This window comes from Melopsittacus undulatus, chromosome 9 (genome assembly GCF_012275295.1).
Source record: "Melopsittacus undulatus isolate bMelUnd1 chromosome 9, bMelUnd1.mat.Z, whole genome shotgun sequence".
NCBI lineage: Eukaryota > Metazoa > Chordata > Aves > Psittaciformes > Psittaculidae > Melopsittacus > Melopsittacus undulatus.
Window position 1 is genome coordinate 34,076,787 of NC_047535.1, and position 20,372 is coordinate 34,097,158.

Sequence of the window (20,372 nt, forward strand, 5' to 3'; positions counted from 1 at the left end):
GTTGAATGTTCATTTATCTGCTGTTGTAGTGCTAGGAAATGATTTCATATAACCAGCCCCAAACTGTTGTCGAGCATACCCGAGATGCCGATGAACGTGATCCCAACCTATGCCAAGTTTCAGCTGGTGTTTCAGAAATGAGACTCTCTCGCCCCTTGATGCACTCTCCTGTAACATCAGCAGTCTGTTTGTATTTTCCCAACAGATTATTTTCAGTGTCATGTTATTGTAGTATTCAGTGATACACATGTAGGACATCATTGCTACCTCTGCTCCTGCTGGAATGAGCTTGCAACTGCAGCTCAGCTGTGGTTTGACCAAACTCGCTGTGCTGCTGTGACACAGGGTCTCTAGAGAAGTCAATGGGCTTTTACCTTGCTTGGCACTTGTGTATTAATTTTAAAAGTAGAGCCCTGCTTGCAGAGGCAGGCAAAAGGAGAAAATGCAGCATCCGAGAGCCCCATCTCAGAGGCATCAGACATCCGGAGCACAGTAAGACATGTGCTATGTTTACACATCCTTAACAGAAACACCGTCACTCACCGCATGCAGTTAGAAAGCTGCTGCTTTTCCTGCTTGAGGTGTCTCATCTTTATGATTATTAAGTTCATCCCTAGGTGCTGTGCATACGGCTACAGATTATTTCTCCCGCTCTGTAAAGACGCTCCAGGAAAGAGCGAGTTCCTCCCCGCGGTGCTGTTGTGTTGGAGGCAGCAGGATCTGACTCCCAGCAGCGAGGCAGGCTTCTCTCTGTTGTGAGCACATGCTGCAGCCAACGCTTTCAGAAATAAATGCCTGTAATTAGTCTCCTGAATGCAATTTGAAATTGATGTGTAGTTCATACTTGTCCTCCAGTTGAACAAAATAGTAATAATGATTTTAGTAAGTCTGTAGCATTTTGAAGGGGAAAAAATTTCATCAAATATATCTTCTCTTGGATATTTTCATGACTGAGAGTAAGAAGGTAGTGATTTTACACTTAGGGCTACATTTTAAGAAACACATGTTTAAAATCCAAGGAAATAATTATACGTCTACAGGGAGAAGGGATTCCTAATGAACTTTTTAGGCAACCTACCCGACTTGGTGATATTTTTGATGATTATTTAAACATAATTTTTAAGTGGTGTAAATGTGTCTTTGGATCTTGCAAATCTATATTAATGTCAATTACAAGTGGAGTGGATAATTTGTACTGTGGGCATTCTTTCATTGAAACTAGAGGAAAAGGTGTTATCTTTGAAAGACTTTGCCTTTGGGCTTCTATTCAGGTGGTATCATCTGGAACAAATAAGCTGAGAATGCATTTGCTGCTTCTGCTCTAATCTCATGAATGCTTCCAGAAATGGTTTATGTCAGCAGCTGATGCACAGAAAATCTTGCATGGTTTTTTTTTTGTTCCTCATAAGAGAACCATTTTTATGAGCTTTGGTGGAGTTCCCTTTAATGTTCATGGTCTCCAAGCCTCTGAAGCATTTGTCGTATGTAGAGAGTGATGGCATGTCCTTGTTGGGGAAGGAGCTGTTGTCAAGGGTGGCTGGAGGCTGTGTCTGCAAATTTGATTCCTCAGATTTCCACAGACCCTCTTCATAGACTGGGAGAAGTCATTCAGTCTGTGCCTCTAGCAACGGTCACAGCACCTGCTGGTCCATACACACGATTCACCTCACTTCTGAGTCTGAGAGAATGCTTTGTGGGGAGCAGCATGCCTCTGGATGGGTAATTTGGCACAAAGGGATGTTTTAGCCTTTCATAGAGTGGATTGCAAGTGTGCCTTGCCCCTACACTGCCACCAGCAACAGCTGCTCGAGGGGAGAAGTCCTGAGGCTGCGGGTGTGGGGCATCCCCATCCTCATGATTTATGGCAAACTTAGTCTATAAAAATAAACTGCAAAATTGAAGAACTGTGTCAAAAGGGCAGTTTCCCATGGGGAATAGCCTTCATTTCCCACCGAAATCAAAGGAAAATTGGCTCTTTGCACCGCTGGATCCTTCTATACTTGAGAAATCTTCCCATATACTTCAAATTATCATTGCCTCATGTCTCAGGAATGAAAGCTTTCCTTTGCTTTACTCAAATCTGCTCCCTCAAATATTTATTTTCATGACATGGTCTTTCTCACTGTATTTATTTTAATTTTGCTTGTAGTGAAACAACAGTGGTATGGGAGAGAAGGCAAAAGATTTCTATTATTTGAAATTCACCACAGCCTACTCATTTCCTTCAGGGTCCCTAGGAGTGTTTGTATTTGGTTTTCATTTGTTTCTTCCCATTATCAGCATCCCTTAAGAAAGATATTTTGTAGAAAACTATTCTTCTTAGATAACCTAGGGATATTTTTATATTTGAATTATGACTGTAGGCATCTTTAAAGAATTTACATGAAGTCTCTAATAGCAGTAACTACTTTCTCTCCCACTGCCCCAATCCCTCGGGATGAAGTTTTGTCACTTCCAAGCTTGTCTTAAAATTTATGGACAAAAAGAGAGGACGATGACAAAACACAGCTTTTGTGTTTATAGATATTAATACAGGCTAGTGCAGTATTATTTATTTGGACCCCTTCATCACTGCAGATAAACACTTTGTTGAAAAAGAAAACTGTGGGAGAGCTTAGGATGCCAGACCCATGACTGGTTAAAGGCGATACTGAGTTCAGTGGTGCTGTGTTGTTTGATGTTGCCAAAGGAGCCCCTGCTATTCTCTAAAAAAGAAAACTTATCTGGGCAAAATATGTTCTTTTTTTTTCACTCTCCTTAGAACAATATTTACAGGAGTTTATGAAACAATTGCAATATATACTGTCCTCACTTTTAGTTCATGTTTAGCTAGCCTGTGAATGAAAAGTCCCAGATGAAAACGTGTCTACGCACAACAGTTCACATCTCTGGAAGAAGTGTTCTTAGCATTTTCTCAGAGATCAATATTGAGAATTAAGTAAGAAAAAAAAGTGGAGTACTCTGTTTTTCAATGCAGCAAGGTAAGAGCAGCTATTACCTGGGGAGACCTTCCAGAAGATTGATTTTAATTCTTTTCTGCTTTTTTTATTCTATTTTCTTTTTTAATTTTTTTCCCCAGTGCACAGAAAATGCCAAAATGAACCCAAATTCTGTGCACCACAGATGTCTAGCCAACTCACAGTTGCCATAAATTACTACTACTCCTGGTGTCCTCTGTGACCCCATTGTACAAGTAAAAATGGTGCAAAGGTGATGTTCCTCAGTGCCTTCTCCAGACAGTGTTTTTCCTTGGACAATATCTATGTATTTTATAGATTGAGGAGCACTCCCACAACAGGAAGCCCAGCAGCCCCACATAGTTGTGCAACTCACAACCTCAGGAGCTCAAACACTTCATCCTCAGGTTCTTCAGCTCCATTAGAAATGTATCTGCAGCAAAGCTTGTGGGAAATGTTGTACTGAAGTCAGTACAACAGGGGTTTACATTGGTTTATTTTAAGCAAATATAGTTCTTACCTGAAAATTAATTATAGGGAGTTTGCTGTTAAGAGACCTGCCAGTTGTCATGTATAAGGAAGGCCTTATCTAATGCCTGCTTTCACCAAGAGAAAGACATGCACTAAATTAAATGGGCTTTGACTGAGCCTCTAAATTAGCTCAGGCTTTTTTGTGAACCATGAAAAGACAAGTAGTTATAGACAAATAAGTGCCAAAGCAGCTGTAGGTGGTTGTCTAAATCAAACCTAACAGAACCTGGACAAGAAGTTGCTAATGAGTAGAAGACTGCCTGTGCATTATGGCTGCCCACATCAGTTGTGAATTTAGATGGACAATCAAGTGGAAACCACTGTACTGCTGATCCAGCAGACAGTATTGTCCTGCATTTCATGCAGACTTATCCTAACAGCTGTTAGACACAAACGCAGTTTGTCCCATCCTTTCTTATGTTGCTGTCCTGACCGTAGCCCTCAGGATGTGTTGATGCCTCACACTGCTGGCAGTGTGGACACCGTGCCTTTCTTACCCACTTTCAGAAACACCTGGAGTAAGAGGATGTGGGCAAAGCCCAGGCCTATAAAGCCCTGTCCTCTTACGGGGGGATGCTCAGCAGTTTTGTCTGGTATCGGTGTGATGTAGGAAGTCTCAAATGGCATGTTAGGATGCTGGGTGGGGGTTAGGATCAGGACTCTCTCCTTGCTCTTTCCCTCCCTGCACACCAGGGACCACCAAGGGTGTTGAGTGAAGCCTGAAGAAGTTGGCTTTGACCTCGGCATATATTTCAGTGAGGATTAATGTTATGAAGCAGGGAAAGCTCTGATCTTACTGTTATTTATTAACACAACATTGTAGTCAAACACAAAGGCAGCATCCCAGGGCCAGAGAAATTATTAGCTATGGACTGTACTCCAAACCAGCCCATTCTTCAAGTGAGAAGCAGGTACTGATGAGCAGTGTCCCTGATTTCAGGGAGGGCTGTGCTCTGAGCAGTAAGTCCTCCCTTTCAGCCAAACCTGTGAGTATTTCTAAATTTCACTGTATTTTCCTGAAATAACCTAATGGCCAATGCTGCATTTATGAGGTCATTTTAATAATCCCAGTCTCTGCCTCATTGCATCGGAAGCATTATTAAAAAGGTAATAAACTGCTACAAAGACCTGCGATAAAATAATTTGATAAACAATGCAATTGCCTGGAATCATTTACATTTGCAATATAGTCGTGGTGTGAAACAAAGCTGCTGTGAGGCTAAAAATGGCTCTACATATTCCTGCCTATGAACTATGGGAAAGGACTGAGCAAATCCACTGCTGAGGTTGCAGTCAGGTCTGTCTGGTGCTCCTTCCTCTGCTTCCAGTCCTCCTCAGCCCAAGCAAGGCACTGGAGAATGGACAATAGGCCATTCATCATGTTGGCTGAAATACAGTTTTTCACAGGTACATTTAACCTAAATCCTCTCTTAGAAGACGGATTATCTCTTAGAAGAACTCTGGCACCACAGTCTCTTTTCAATAGCCATGTCAGCCACTGCCACAAAGGCTGTACATGAAAGGATCAATGGTAGTTTTATCTCAAATTACACTCAGTGTGTGTTTCTTCCAACTGACATTCATTCAAATGCTTTCTGTAAGACATCTTTTCTCCCTGTAATAGAAAAAGTATCGGACATCCTAAGCATTGTTTCCTGTGGAAAGAAATATATATATTCACTTGGCTAAGCATGAAATATTTGGGATGCATGTGTTTAATCAGCAGTGAAAGTAAGTGTAGTTGTGCTTGTATTTCATAAATTAAAATGCTAAAATTACCAGATAAGAAAGAGCATACCTTATTTAATTACAGCAGTTTTAATAAGACTATTTGAGAGGAATAGAAGTTAGTTTATAATTATGATTACTTTGCTCCAAAGGAACATTGGAGCTCTAACCTGCAGCCCCGTAGTTGTGCTGCTTCCTGTGCCCCTTGGGAAGATAACCACTACCATCGCACGCACAACCTGCCATATGCACTGCATTTGTAGTCTATTCATATCCCACATGCTTCCATCTGCTGAACAGAAAAATAGAGGGCAAGCTGTGTAGAAGATATTGAGAGATACCTGCAGTATCATCTGTCTGGTGCAGATCTTCTGTTGGTAATATGTGTGCTTTGTGAGTTAGAAAATAATTCACAAAGAAAAGGTTAGCACATGGACCTGCTGCTCATCTCTGCAAAGGTTTTCACGAGGCAACTGCAAGGTGCAGGTGAGGTTGAACAACCCGTGGCTCTGCGGTGCTGAGGTTTTTGGCTCCTGGACCAGCATAGATTTTCTTTTAATGAAACAACAGTGCAAGATGTTACAGCAGGTACTGTAAGTCTAGGATTTTTAGGCAAACATTCTTTCAAAGCTTGAGGTCAAAGCTGAGCAGCAGGTCATAGGCATGCTTTCAGATATAGTCAGGCACCCACAGGTCAGATTTCCTTGGAGATGGGCTGGAGGTTATTACTGATACTCTGGTTTATGATGTGCTCTGGGGGTTTGGCAGTTTTCAGTCACTGTTTATATTCGAAATAAGGGCTTGATTTTGTTTTCACAAAGTCAGTGATAAAACTGTAACTGTTCGTATCAGGACAAGTTCTGTCCCTAAATGCATATGTTACTGACTGAGAAATACTCATCTGTTCCTGGGAATCCTGCCCAGCAGTGCAGAATGCTGTGGTGAGCTGCATGAATCAGATGTTGTGCTTAATTTGGGGTTGCAGGTAACACAACCTGCTGATGGGAAACTTAACAGGTACAGCAGATGTGTCATGAGCCGAAAAATAAGTGCTAATAGATCAGACCAAAATGATTATGTGCTGCTGGTTTTCCTCATACTGCTCCAGGTCTGCCTGACCTTTTCCATCCATCTCCAGTTGCTACTGGAGACACTGAGCAAGTTAGTGTTGCTGTATTGATCTCAGCAGAGGACTGTGCTGATGTGGCCATGATGCTGAAGTGTGGGTCCTTTCTAGGTAGCTTGGGTATTTTTTCATAGCAGAGCTCTGTGCAGCTGCAGCATACACTTAGATATATAGGTCATCCATAATGACTTGTCTTTCTTTCATGTACTTCTCAAGGATGTTGCCAACTAAATAGACAAGTGCCTTAAGATGCATTCACACCTGCAGAGCTGGGAAAGAGCACATGCAGGAATCAGGAATATGGCATCAACAAGAAACTGCTCTGAAATCTCTGTGCCTCTCGGTTAGGAACAGGTTTCTTTAGGGTGATGCAAAGTGTTCAGTTTGCAGCTTTTTACATTTGCTGCTGCAGTGGCAAAGAGTGCTAGGGAGGAATGTTTTCAGCATTTTTAAAGGTCCTTTGTCCCCAGAAGAGTTTTGATCAAAATACTGACAAGGTCAGCTCTTCCTGGGGTAGAACCCAAAGCTTCAGTTTAGGAAACAAATAATCCTTTTTTCTCCTAATTTCAGATGTGTCTCTGCTCTCCATGGGACTGAAATCTCCAGTTGACAAACAGACCAACTTAAAATTGCTGTGTTTAAAATAGATGACCTTTCTTTACATAAAGATGCTAAACTATCTTTTTCTTTTTTTCAAATGGGTATTTTTATCTTCTTAGATTTTTCTCTGCTATTTGCAGTGACCATGAGCCAGGTTAGCACTAGGGCAGTTGCATTAACCTGTGCAAGAGGAGTTTTAGATTTTTAGCTGTTGTTACCACTGTTGTGGTTAGTGGTGTCAGGAAACCCAGAACGTTCAACAGCAGGTCAGTAACTCATTGTTTGAGTTTATATTGGTTTAGAGAGGTGCATCCTCACTCAGCAACCATTATGTTCTGAATGCATGTTTATCGGAGATGTGATTTGTTATTTTGCATCTTCCTAGGCATCTTATTAGAAAACATTTGGGGATGGAGAGGTATGTCAGAAGAGGAAGAAAGCGTACTGAGCAGTGCTTCATTTAATCTGAACTCTGTGTTTTGACAGAACTTTTCCAGCCAAACTGCTAGAAGTGGCTGATGAGGTGGTTGATGTTGGCTTTCAAGCCAATTAGCAGTTTGAGAGCCCTCGGTGGCCTGAAATGAGCCTCTCCTCTTGCTTAATGCAGATCTGTATGCAAAGAAAATTTGTGAATTAGTGAAACAGTGGAAGTCCTTCCTGCTTTCTGAGCTAACTGTGACAAAATTCAAAGTGTTAAATTAATTACTTGTTAATTTCTAACACATTGGATTCAAATTAGCAGACAAAACATTCAGTGTATAAAAGCACCTTCAGCAAAAAGAGCCACATAACTGTAAGGCCTCCTAGTCAATGAGTCACAGTAAGGTTTTAATGGTCTGATTTACTTAAAACAATTAACTTGCATGATTGTTTTAATGTTGATGGTTTACAGGAGAGTGCAGGGAATTACTTCCTTACCATACAGGAATGAAACATGCATGGAGACTCTGGGAAGGGGTTTGGAGAACTTGGTGCAAGTCTCACCTGAACTCTTTGCATCATGTTACCAGGGTTAAAGTGTGTCTGTGTGCTCAAATTGTAAAGCCAGACAGCCATGGCTTTCTGCTTAGAAAGGGAAGGAAATAAAGACAGCATTAACTCCCTGAGATGTGCCAAAGCTGATGGTGGACTAATTGTCCTCATCCAAAGGACGTCTCTAGAGTCATCCAGTTCAGATTAACTACAAGCTAATTTTACACACTGGGAATAAAAATGACATAGAAGGAAACTAGTAACATGAGAAAGAGACAGAAAAGGAATTAGAATTTGAAATTAAAGCTGGCTACATTAACAGATAAAATGATCTATGGAAGAGATTATGCAGTAAATAGATTCCAACCATATGGCTAAAAATAAAACATAAATAAAATCTCAACTGTACAGAAATAGTCTAAACCACTACTTTTATCTGGATTTCTTGGGATGGCACAACTTGCACGGAGAGAATGCAGAGCCTGGCAGGGGCAGCACAGGAGCCAGGTGGTCCTTCTTGAGCTGGAGCATATTGCTGAGCTTGTTCTGTCATTTATATTGATTTGAATTTTAATGCATGTGAAGGGCACCTTCATCTTTCAGAAAGGCACTGTTGTTTCCCAAGACTTGAAATTGATAACAGCAGTAAATAATTCCTTGGGAGCTCCTGGTGCTGCTGCTGCCCAGGCTCCTGCACTGGAGGCCAGTGTGGCAAGTCCTGTGCTCCATTGCACATTTAATGTAATATGTGCATTGATTTGTGCCAACATAGTAGTGAAGATAAGAGACAAGTAGCTATATACTACTCTCTTCCAATTACTGAGTTGGAGCAACTGCTACAGAAGCAAATACATGGCACTGGACTCCTGCAAAAATAAATTACAGTAGTGAATGTTACTGACTGCAACAATTTGGAGACCTATAAGCCAGTTGAGAAACTTCTATTAATATCACTGCTACTGATGTGTGAAATATAACCTCTGTCCCTGGTCTTGGGCAGCTGGCCTGCATGTTGTTGTGCTGCTGCAGGAGCAGGTCAGGGAGAGGCTAGCCAGGATGGAGATTTATTGGCTGCTGTTGGAACATTTTGCACTGTCTTTCTCCTCCTCGCTTAGTACTGTTGTTGTAAAGACACTCAGACTGTCCCATTTTTCTAAGCAGGTCTGTGCGTGTGGACTGGGTAGCCTATGTGTGCCCATCAACAGGGCATAGCATAACAAAAGGCACCTGCACCGGGTCCCATGATATCTCCTGAGTCTCACTGCAGACCATGTTGGTTCAGCCCAGTGACTGCAGCTGGGGAGCCCCATGGCTGGCATGGGCTGATGTCCTTTGTGCTTGTGTTCATGCCTTGTCTCGCCCTGTACTTTATTTAGCTGCCTCAGTACTGTCCCATGGCTGCAAGAAAAGGTTTGTGCTCATTCTTGCAGTCTGTTTCTTAAAGCCTTCTCGGGTGGGAAGTGCCATCTGAGCACTTCTGCAGTGGTGCAAGGATTGTTTGCTAACTTTCTTTCTTCCTCATTTCTCAGTCCAGTTACGCAGATCCTGATTGGCATTAAGGATGCAGGAAAGCTTCTTTGCTTTCTTTCAAATTAGTTAAATTGGAAAATAATTGAGCAGGAGAATGCAGGAATTAATACAAGATTTTTCAATGCCAGTCTGGCAGTGGCTGAAGGAGAGAAAGCAAATTGTGCTGCAAGACTTAATAGTGAGCAGAAAACCGAGTATTTTGCTGAAAGAGGTGATAATAGCCTGGGGGAAAGGTTCTTCTGGAGTCTCCTTAGATTATGCTTTTACAGGCCACAAGTAATTCATGTTTTGATGGGATTTACTGGGCAGGGTCACTTTCTCTGTCTTCCTTGACTTGGAGCAGAGCAGAAAATGGCACAGGAGACAAAGCAAAATGTGAGCAGAAGGAAAACACAGCCCTTGTGCAAGAGGAAGGGCTGGGGATTAAATTGCCATCCTCGCCTGCCTTGCACCCTCTGAGACATATGTACTGCTGAAGATAACAGCGCTGTTTTGACTGGGAGTACATATGCAAGGACAGGATGGGAATGAAATAGGGTAATTTTGTTTTAACCTGCAAGTGCAACTGCAGATAAGCCCCATGGGCTGTTACACTGCAGGCAGAGAGCTGGGGAGCACGGAAGGGAAGGTTGGCAGTGTAGTACCCTTGCTGAAAAGCCAAAGCAGCAATGAAACACCTGCTTCATTGCATCTGTTCGGCAGAAGCTTTTACATTGTTAAGCAGTGAGTGTGGAGAATTTGAGATGTAGCCTGTGTACCACATGTTGCAGGGGTTGTCATGGTGAGTGCTGAATATCGAAGTACAGACACATGTAAAACCTACACAAGCTGCTGGTGTGTAAATTAAAGTTGCCCTTAAGTAAAGACGCAGAAAACTCATGTAAATGATGCATTCACTATTTATGAATGACGTCCTGAGAGATTTCTGCTAGCTAAACTCCCTCTGTAATAATGGGCAACAGACTGTCTGTTGTTCAAACCATCAATTATTAATGAAGACTCAAACTAGTTTTATGTTGATTTAAAAACATTAAACTTTTGTGTCTGCTGTCTTTCCAGAATCACTGTTTTGGATGATGGGAGCCTCCGGATTGTCAACGTTACCAAATCCGACGCGGGAAGTTACACCTGTGTGGCAACAAACCACTTTGGGACAGCAAGCAGCACAGGCAGCTTGGTTGTGAAAGGTAATTGCAGGTTTTATTGTGTATGACTGATACTTCATCTTAGCACCTAAGAGCATCCCAAGCAGCCCTATGCTGCACCTTTCCCTTTTGATGCTGATGTGAGTGAAGCCCAGTGGCATTAAAAGGTCTTTTACATCTCAGAAACCTGCTGAGCCTCATGGGTTATAGACAACATTAAGAGCAAGGTGTCTGTGATTGGACTGACTGATGGTGCATACAGCAAGTTAACGTGTTTGCTTTCACTTGTAGTTTAAAACTATACTGCAAAACAAAGTCAGGCTCCCAGTCCATATCATTGTATGACTTGTTTCTAGTAACATCCAGTAATTATGCTTGAAAAATGCTTTCTGTCACTGCATCTAGCTGTGTCCTGAGATTCAGTTTTGCAAAGGACTTACATAAAGCCATTGCATACCTGTGGAGAAACATTACCCTCAGCATGCTGAGATTAGGTGATGCCCTTTAGAAACGTCTTACCTAGTTCAACTTCATTTCTTATTATTCCTAAACTTTTACCATCTTTTTAAAAACCCTATAAACTCTTTTGTACATCTTGTCTTGTTGCAGAAGGATGCAAGAGTTTCACCCTTGCACTGCAATGTTGTGATTTTCAAAGAGACGTGCAAACTCTTGATTTATTTTCATTATTTCCTATACAGGGCTCAAGTTCTGCATTTCAGGAATTCTAAGTCTTTATTCATGTGTATTCAGAATTTTTATGTCAAATATTTTTTAGAAAAGTAAAAGCTATAACATTTGACAATGATTTTTAAAGTAGTAATATGAGAAACAATGAGAGATGCTGACAAAGGTCTCTAATTTTTGCCCTGCTTATGAGTATTCCAATGTCTGATGAATTATTATAGGCAATGAACATATGGATTATTACACTTATAATCACTCTCCATCTCTTTCTTATTTGGGGAAAAAACTATATTGGATAACAAATCAGGCAAGATTGATTACAAAGCAATAAATTAATCACAGAGCTCTAATACTGTCAGTTTTAATTCTCTCTTATATTGGCATTGATGGATAATATTCAGTTAGAGGCTCTCCCCATCAGTTATTTCTACAGTACATAGAGAATACTTTAAAATGTTTCAATGCAAGTTTGAACCCTTGCTTTTTATAGGCAGAACCCATTTCAGCAAATAATGTCATGATCAGGCAATTAGATCAGCCTTAGATCCCTGTATGAGCTGATTCTGGCATTTCTTAATCTGGGTTGCCCTAAGGAGGCACCCATAGCAAATAGCTAGTAAAGCACTGCTCATGGAGCATGAATGGAAGAAAGACCTTGTCTGTTATTGAAACCCAGCCCAAACATCCTTCCCTGGGCTCTGTGGGGAGAGCAGTGGGGCAGCACATGCTCATGGTAGGAGGCACTGGCTTTTCCTCTCCAGGCTGGGCACAGCTGAGGTCATGCTGGTTTTCCTAGTTCTGCAAAGGTTGAATCAAGGTTAGCAGTTCAGGGGCCACTTGTACTACTGTAAAAAAGCCAATCATTAACTGGCTTTTACAATCAATAGCCACCTGTCACTGAAGAGTCCTGCTTCTGTAGTTCATGGCTTATCCTTTCTTCCTCCCAGCACTCAAGGAATAGCCTGTAACTCCCAAGCACAGTAGTCAGCAGCTATTGTACCTGATCTTTGGGTTCACATGGTTTACAAATCATTTTTCTTTGTGGTAAGGTTATAAAGGATTAGCAAGTGCTTTTTTCTCCCTCAGTGCTCCGTTTTAACTCAATTCCATTAGCATTAATGGGAGCAACACATGTGCATGAAGCAGAGAATAAACTCTTCAGCCCAAGATGTGGATATTAACAGCAAACTGAGAAATGCAATTTCAAAGTCTATCCCATAAAAAGTATAAAAGAGCAGAAACTATTCTGAACTCCAAATGAACTGTGTAAAATACTGTATTACATACTGAAATGCTTGAGTTTCTCTGCCCTAAGTAAAACACCAGCAAGTTTTGATGGAAATATGACTGAATACCTTATTTCAACTCAGTTTTGTGGTGTACAAAATGACAAATTTATCAGCTGATGAGGTTTTTGATCTTAAGATATGCTTATACTTTTTTCTAATTCATCTTATGTCATTGAGTAAAAAACTGTGAAGGTCAAAAGACATTTTTACTAACCTTCCTCTGTTCTTACATTAATATTGCAGGGGGGATTTGTGTTGAGTTTTGTGGGGTGTTCTAATTTTCTTTCTCGGGGAGAGATGCTGACAGTGTCAAAGACAGTGTAGACAAAGATGGGAAGAGGAAGAAAATATCTGTTCCACCAGAACTTTAAATAAATCTCTGGCAAACAACCAGCAAGGGATGAATAAATATTCATATTATGCATGAGTAGACAGCATAAAAAATATGAAATTCTGATGGGTGCCCATAGGGCTGTGTATTAACATGCTGTTGTCAGAGCTGGTGAACCTCGGTGGTTTTCCAAATCAGTGAGATTGTGGTTTGGGTTTGTTCTCTTGGTTGGTGCTAAATGAGAACCACTTTGGCCCCCAAGACCTGAGATCTTGCAGACTTGCATGTACAGTTTGACCTTTAAATTAAAAAGCAGGATTGAATTTGTAAGGCTAGAGAAGAATCCCGCAGCCAGTGTTCAGAGCTCTTTAAAGCATGGCAAGTGTTTACATGTAGTATATAAATACTAATTTTCCATCTTTCTTTTTCCATTTTTTCCTGTACTTGAGGCTAAGTTTTCAGTTCTTCCAACAGAGAAACACTATAGACTTTCTCAGTACCAGGGGTTTAAATGACAAATAGTGTAAACAAGCGTAGACTGTACAATACTGATTTATTTGTATTTAATGCAGTGGTATAAGTTGGCTAATATAGCCGCAGCTCTGAAATAAGAAACTAATTTCAAGGCATTGCAATGAAAGCTCAGATTGTAGGAAGTGCAAGGAAGGGTTCCTGATGCCAGTGACCCTGGTTGTGCACTAAGATCCAAAAGACATATTAGGTATGGAAGAAGCAACACAAACAGGTGATGACAGGAATGCAGATGGCAATAGCGTGTCACAACCATTTCTTTCACACAAAGAGAAAAGCCTTGTCAAGCAGCTTGTTTCCCAGCAGACACACTAAGTGTCTTGATGAGCCTGTGGCCAGCTTGTCTTTTGTAACGTTGGAGGTGAATAGATCATGTTACCCACCTTAGATGCATGAGGCTGCTTCTTAAACATCTGCTTTCCTTTTGACTGTGTCCTAAGCTATAAATCTATAAAAGTTTATTTTTATATATATGTATCTCTACAGAGTGATCTGGACAGGCTGGATCAATAGGCTGTGATGAATTGTATGAGGCTGAAAAATACATATTTTTATAGAATTTATATATACATCTATCTATAAATCTAATAATTCAGCTTGAGTCTGTAGCCTGTAGCTTTGTGGAGTGGTCCTTTGTAATTTTAGGCAGTAGCAATGTGTTGTGCTCCAGATGAGCAGTTACAGACTTGAGCAGGGCTGCTGCTTCTTCCATACTTGGAGCTGTGTGGTATAGAACTGTGCACAGAGGAAAACTGGCAGGGTTGTCCTTCAGCAGAGATGTTCTCAGGTTTTAAAGCACTCCAACCTGCCACAAATAGCTTTTCATGCCATTTATTATCCTGTTGCCTTTGACTGCAGACCAGGATGATCTAGTCCCCTTACCTCTGTGGTTTAATGGACAGAAGGAGGATGTGAATGCTTGGTACACTCTGAACAGTTCTGTTCTTGTCGGGAAATACAGCAATTCCGGTCACATTGTTGCGTCTCTGACAAGGGCAAGTTCCAAAGACTTTATTCGCCTGTTTGGTTATGATGCACCTTTACCATTTTCCTACTGCTATTTGCTTGTCTCATTTGGACTGTCACAGGAAGGCTCAAGGCAGTGTATGCACGAGAACTTTTGTTAGCTGGTATCTGTATCACTTTAGCAGAAAAAGAATACAAAGGTAATGTCAGTAGGTTATTTTTTTCCTCATGCTTGAACAGACTGATAGTCTTCATTTTGTCCAACACAGTGATCCAAATTCTTTTCTATAAAATCACATATTTTCCATTCCAAGCCTATTCCTTTGTATGAATCTTGAATTGGGGTATTGCACTTAAAATTGAAATGAGTGGTTAGATACCGTTACTTCTGGACTATTATTGAGTAACTTTTCAGAGTCTTCAAATGTTACTGCCTTTAAACCTGCAATTCTTACTGTGTTATTCTAGTCTTTTAAAAGATGCAGATCTGGCAGGTAGTAAATGGTTAGAACAGTGGTGCCATAGTCAGGGGTTTGGGTATTTAGAGCATGGGACTCAATTGGAGAGGCCAGGTCTACTGGAGGCTGGTGGAGCTGGTCTGACGGTGAAGGGGAAAAGCTGTTTTGGTAGAAGGTTTGCCAGGCTGGTCAACAAAGCTTTAAACTAGATGTGTTGGGGGAGGGGGACATCATTCCATCCCAACACTCCCGGTCAGTTGTCAGCACCTATAATAAATGTTCAGAGCAATGTAGAGATATTTCAGCTGCTCCAGCCAATGAGCCGGTTTCATTTTGAGCTTGTCTCAGATGACTCTATACAAACACCCATAGTATGGAGAACAAACAAGAGGAATTAAAGATGTGTGCATGTCTATGGGGGTATGATATAATAGGCATCACAGAAACATGGTGGGATGGCTCCTGTTGGAATGGAAGGTTACAGGCTCTTTAGAAAGGACAGGCCAAGCAGGCAGGGATGGGGAGTTGCTATTTACGTTAGGGATAGGCTGGAGGGTATGGAACTCTGTGGACAGGTGAGCAGTCAACAGAGAGTTTGTGTGTCAGGGTTAAAGGGAGAACAGCGATGGGTGACATTACTGTAGGGATCTGTTACAGACCGCCTGATCAAGAGGAACCTGTGGATGAAGCACTCTATAGACAGATAGGAAGAGCCACACCCTCACAGGCCCTTGTTCTCATGGGATATTTCAACCACCCTGATATCTGTTGGAGCGATGGTACAGCCCAGCATAAGCAATCTAGGAGGTTCCTCGATTGTGTGGAAGACAACTTCTTTCTGTAAGTAATAGAGGAGCCAACAAGGAGAGGTGCCGTGCTTGACCTTGTGCTCACCAACAGGGAAGGGCTCGTTGGAAATGTGATGCTCCAGGGCAGCCTTGTTTGCAGCAATCATGAAATGGTCAAATTCGAGATCCTCAGGACAGTGAGAAGAGCGTGCAGCAAGCTCACTGCCCTGGACTTCAACAGAGCAGACTTTGGCCTGTTCAAGAACCTAGGGCAGGGGGGCCCAAGACTGTTGGTTGATATTCAAGAATCACCTGCTACAAGCTCAGAAGGAAGTGCAGCAGGAGGGCCAGGAGACTTCCTTGGACGGATAAGGTGCTGCTGAGGAAACTTAGAGGGGAAAAAAAGGCTTATAAAAGGTGGAAGGCAAGGACAGGCATCCAGAGAAGAACACAGGGATGTTGTCTGGGAAGCTAGGGACCAGGTTAGGAAAGCTAAAGCTCAGAATTAAACTTGGCTAGGGTTGTGAAAGACAACAGGTAAGGATTCTATAGGTACATTGCAAGTAAAAGACAGACTAGGGACAACGTGAGCCTACTCTGGAAGCTATCAGGAGAACTGGCTACACAGGATTTGGAGAAGGCTGAGGTTCTGAATGACTTCTTTGCCTCAGTCTTCACTGGGAAACACTCTGACCACACCACCCAAGTCTTGGAAGGCAGACGCAGGAACTGTGAGAATGAAGACCTTGGGCCCACTGTAGGAGAGGATCTGGTCTGAGACCATCTTAAGAATCTGAACGTACACAAGTCCATGGGACCTGATGAAATCCATCTGTGGGTCCTGAAGGAGCTGGAAAATGAAGTTGCTAAACCACTGACCATCATATTCAAAAATTATGGCAGTCAGGTGAAGTTCCCAACAACTGGAAAAAAAGAAATATAACCCCCATTTTCAAGAAGGGGAAAATGGATGACCCAGGAAATTACAGACTAGTCAGTCTCACCTCTGTGCCTGGCAAAATCTGGGAGCAGATTCTCCTGGAAGGCATGCTAAGGCACATTAAAAACAACAAGGTGCTTGGTGACAGCCAGCATGGCTTTGCTAAGGACAAATCCTGCCTGACCAATGTGGTGGCCTTCTATGATGGGACTATGGAACTAATGGACGGGGGTAGAGCAGGTGACATCATCTATCTGGACTTGTGCAAAGCAGTCAACACTGTCCCACATGACATCCTTGTTTCTAAATTGGAGAGACATCAATTTGATAGGTGGACCACTCGGTGGGTAAAGAACTGGCTGGATGTCTGCATGCAAAGAGTTGTGGTCAATGGCTCAATGTCCAACTGGAGACCAGTAATGAGTGGTGTCCCTCAGGGATTTGCGTTGGGACTGGTCTTGTTCAATATCTTTGTTGGTGACATGGACAATGGAATTGAGTGTGCCCTCAGCAAGTTTGCCAATGACACCAGGCTGTGTGGTTCTGTTGATATGCTGGAGGGAAGGAATGCCATCCAGAGGGACCTTGACACACTTGTGAGGTGCGCTGATGCCAACCTTATGAAGTTTAACCATGCCAAGTGCAAGGTCCTACAGCTGGGTCGGAGCAATCCCAGGCACAGCTACAGGTTGGGCAGAGAAGAGATTCAGAGCAGCCCTGTGGAGAAGGACTTGGGGTGTTGGTCAATGACAAAATGAACATGAGCCGGCTTCAGTGTGGGCTCGCAGCCCAGAAAGCCAACCGTATCCTGGGCTGCATCAAAAGGAGCGTGACCAGCAGGTCAAAGGAGGTGATCCTGCCCCTCTACTCTGCTCTCGTGAGACCTCACTTGGAGTATTGTGTGCAGTTCTGGTGTTCTCAACATAAAAAGGACATGGAACTGTTGGAACAAGTCCAGAGGAGGCCACGAGGATGATCAGGGGACTGGAGCACCTCCTGTATGAAGACAGGCTGAGAAAGTTGGGGCTGTTCAGCCTGGAGAAGAGAAGGCTGTGTGGAGACCTCATAGCAGCCTTCCAGTACCTGAAGGGGACCTATAAGGATGCCGATGAGGGACTCTTCATTAGGGACTGTAGTGATAGGACAAGGGGTAAAGGGTTAAAACTTAAACAGGAAGTTTAGATTGGATATAAGGAACAAGTTCTTTACTGTTGGTGAGGTGGTGTGGCACTGGAATGGGTTGCCCAGGGAAGTTGTGAATGCTCCATCCCTGGTAGTGTTCAGGGCCAGGTTGGACAGAGCCTTGGGTGACATGGTTTAGTGTGAGGTGTCCCTGCCCATGGCAGGGGGGTTAGAACTAGATGATCTTAAGGTCCTTTCCAACACTAACTATTCTATGATTCAATGATTCTAAGCTGGGCTCATAGCTCAGGGGCTGTGTTCTGCTGATCAGCATGGATGCAGCATTTGCAGTATACAAACAGTTTCAGTGCGATTTGATGGTCTTCCTGGCTCATCTTGCTGTCATGGTTTATGTTATGGTGGCTTAAAGAATAAAGCTTAGAAAATAGATCAAAATCAGGTGGTGAATCACACAGTCTGGATGATATTCTTGATGTTTTCAGAGAACTATTTTATTCTTTTGGAGATGTTTACATGTTACCATGATTCTGATTTTTTTTTTTTGTTGTTGGATGTTCATAGATAACTCAATCCAGAGTGAGTATCCAGAGTGTTATTGTATGAGTTTTAGATCACAGTTGTGTGTCCCATATAGATTTATTTCCATCGTTTGGATAGTGTATGTGTCTATATCTTGTTTTGTACTCAAAAATAATGTTTTTCTGTTAACACAGACACTGGCTCTGCATAACAGAGCTAGTACTACTACCTCTGTTCTTTAGCATCTGCTTTGGCTTTGATGCCAGCCCAAAATCCAATGCCATGGCGCTTTGCACTACTGAGATCAGCAGATGCTAGACTTGCCTAGAACTGAGCTAGTTCTCAAACAGTGCTATTACACACTCCACCAGTAAAAACAGTATTTAATAAACCTGATTTTCTCTTAGTCATAAATACATACAGCTTTTCTGAATTGTATCTGTCAACCGTTGCAGAGGTGTTGGGTGCATTAACAGAATATCTTTCCTTGGTAGGGTGTTCTCTGGATGGATCTGGATGCACAAGAGTTGTGTCATGGTTTTACTTTGCAGTTGTATGAAAGGCTAATCTTTCAGCAAGGAGAGTGTGTTTGTTTTTTTAACCAGTGAATACAAAGAACTCTCATGCCATGAATTCTACGAGCTGTTCTCAACTCTGTCATGACTACTTCTGAGTATCTGGGATGCCATTTGCTTGGGGTGAGAGAGTTAACTTTTTCCCCAAGAGGGAGAATATGCCATACAATAAGATGCTTCAGGTTTTTTACATTAATCAGGGGGAAAATGCAGCAGGTACTTAAAACTTTTGACTGGTCTAAGCACTAGCCACATTATCAGAAACCCTCTCTGTACCTCCCTGATTTTTCACCTGTCAGATGCTTTGCTGCTTCTTTGCTCCTATGTAAAACTGTTTCAGAAAGCTACTGCAGGCATTTTCCATACCATCCATCCATATGTCATGGGTTTAGTGGTTAGTCATTTTGAAACATGAATAGCCCCTCCGTCATGCTTTCTGAGGTCTGTCTTGATCTAGCAGTGTTTAAGGTCATACAAGGTCCTTATTTTTCTTTCCTCACAGTTCAATCTAATTTAAATTCATGTTGGTTATGCCTCAGCCTTTAAAAAAGGGCCTGTTTAAATGACACCTGGTGTTGAAGGCATAAAATACGATTTAGAAAGAGAGGCAGAGTTTAAAGTACTAATCCTAGAACAGTACTTTAGGGTTGTCCATATCTTCTGGGCTTTTTATAATTGTGCTGGGTAGCACACAAGGTGTGTGCTTGGCTGGTATCAAAGCCAAGATTTTCTACATTTAACGAAAACTCAGAACTCTCAAAAAAGTCAAAAGAGCTCTTTATTATTGTTGAAAGGATTTGGGATTTTTGTTTTAGTAGTTGCAGATCACAGTGTTTAGATGTAGCCCCGCCATCAATGAATATTCTTAATCAGGCTTAACATATCATTTTATCAAATTTCAGGGAGAAAATGTCAATTTAGAGTACAAACTGGTCTTCTCCAGAATCTCTTAAGTCAGGCAAAAAAAAAATGGATTAGAAAGTTATAGAGAGCCATAGAGATACATAAGCACTGATTTATTCATGACTGCATGGTGCTGTATTCTCACGTTCAGGAAATAAAATTTAAGAAAAATTTTTCAAACTGATTTCTAACTCCCAACTCAGTCAGTAGCAAATGCTTGATTTTAACAACTGACAATGAAATTTATAATCTTTGGCTGTAAAACTGCAAAGGAATTTATGCAGCTCTAATTGGACTATTTCCACTGACACCAATTATTTCTAGGACACAATTAAGGGCCTTTTACTAGGTTTAAGTAAAATTATGACCCAAAGCACTGCATGAAAGGCACAATAATAAATTAAAGAGCTGTGCATCCGCTGCCATCTACTCCTCCCTTCCCTCAACTGTGGTAGCCCAGCACTTCAGGCTGCACTTTGCTGGATCTCCTTACTGAACCCTGGGTGGAAAAACTTCAAGTAGAGGCTGGTGACGGGACTGATACCCAGTAGATACCTCAGGCTCCTTGCAGCTTTTAAGGAACTCGTCTCCATATGGCACTTCAAACACAAGGTTTAATCAAGTATTGTATGGTTTCAGGCAACTTACATGTT

At 41.9% G+C, this 20,372-nt stretch overlaps 1 protein-coding gene across 1 annotated transcript in view; it reads left to right on the forward strand.

Moving 5' to 3' along the window:
* CNTN4 (contactin 4) overlaps positions 1-20,372 on the forward strand; it is a 163,133-nt gene that overhangs the window by 113,274 nt on the left and 29,487 nt on the right. The window contains exon 11 of the mRNA XM_031049239.2: positions 10,504-10,631. Coding sequence (XP_030905099.1) covers positions 10,504-10,631 — 128 coding nt within the window. The remainder of the gene's footprint in view (positions 1-10,503; positions 10,632-20,372) is intronic.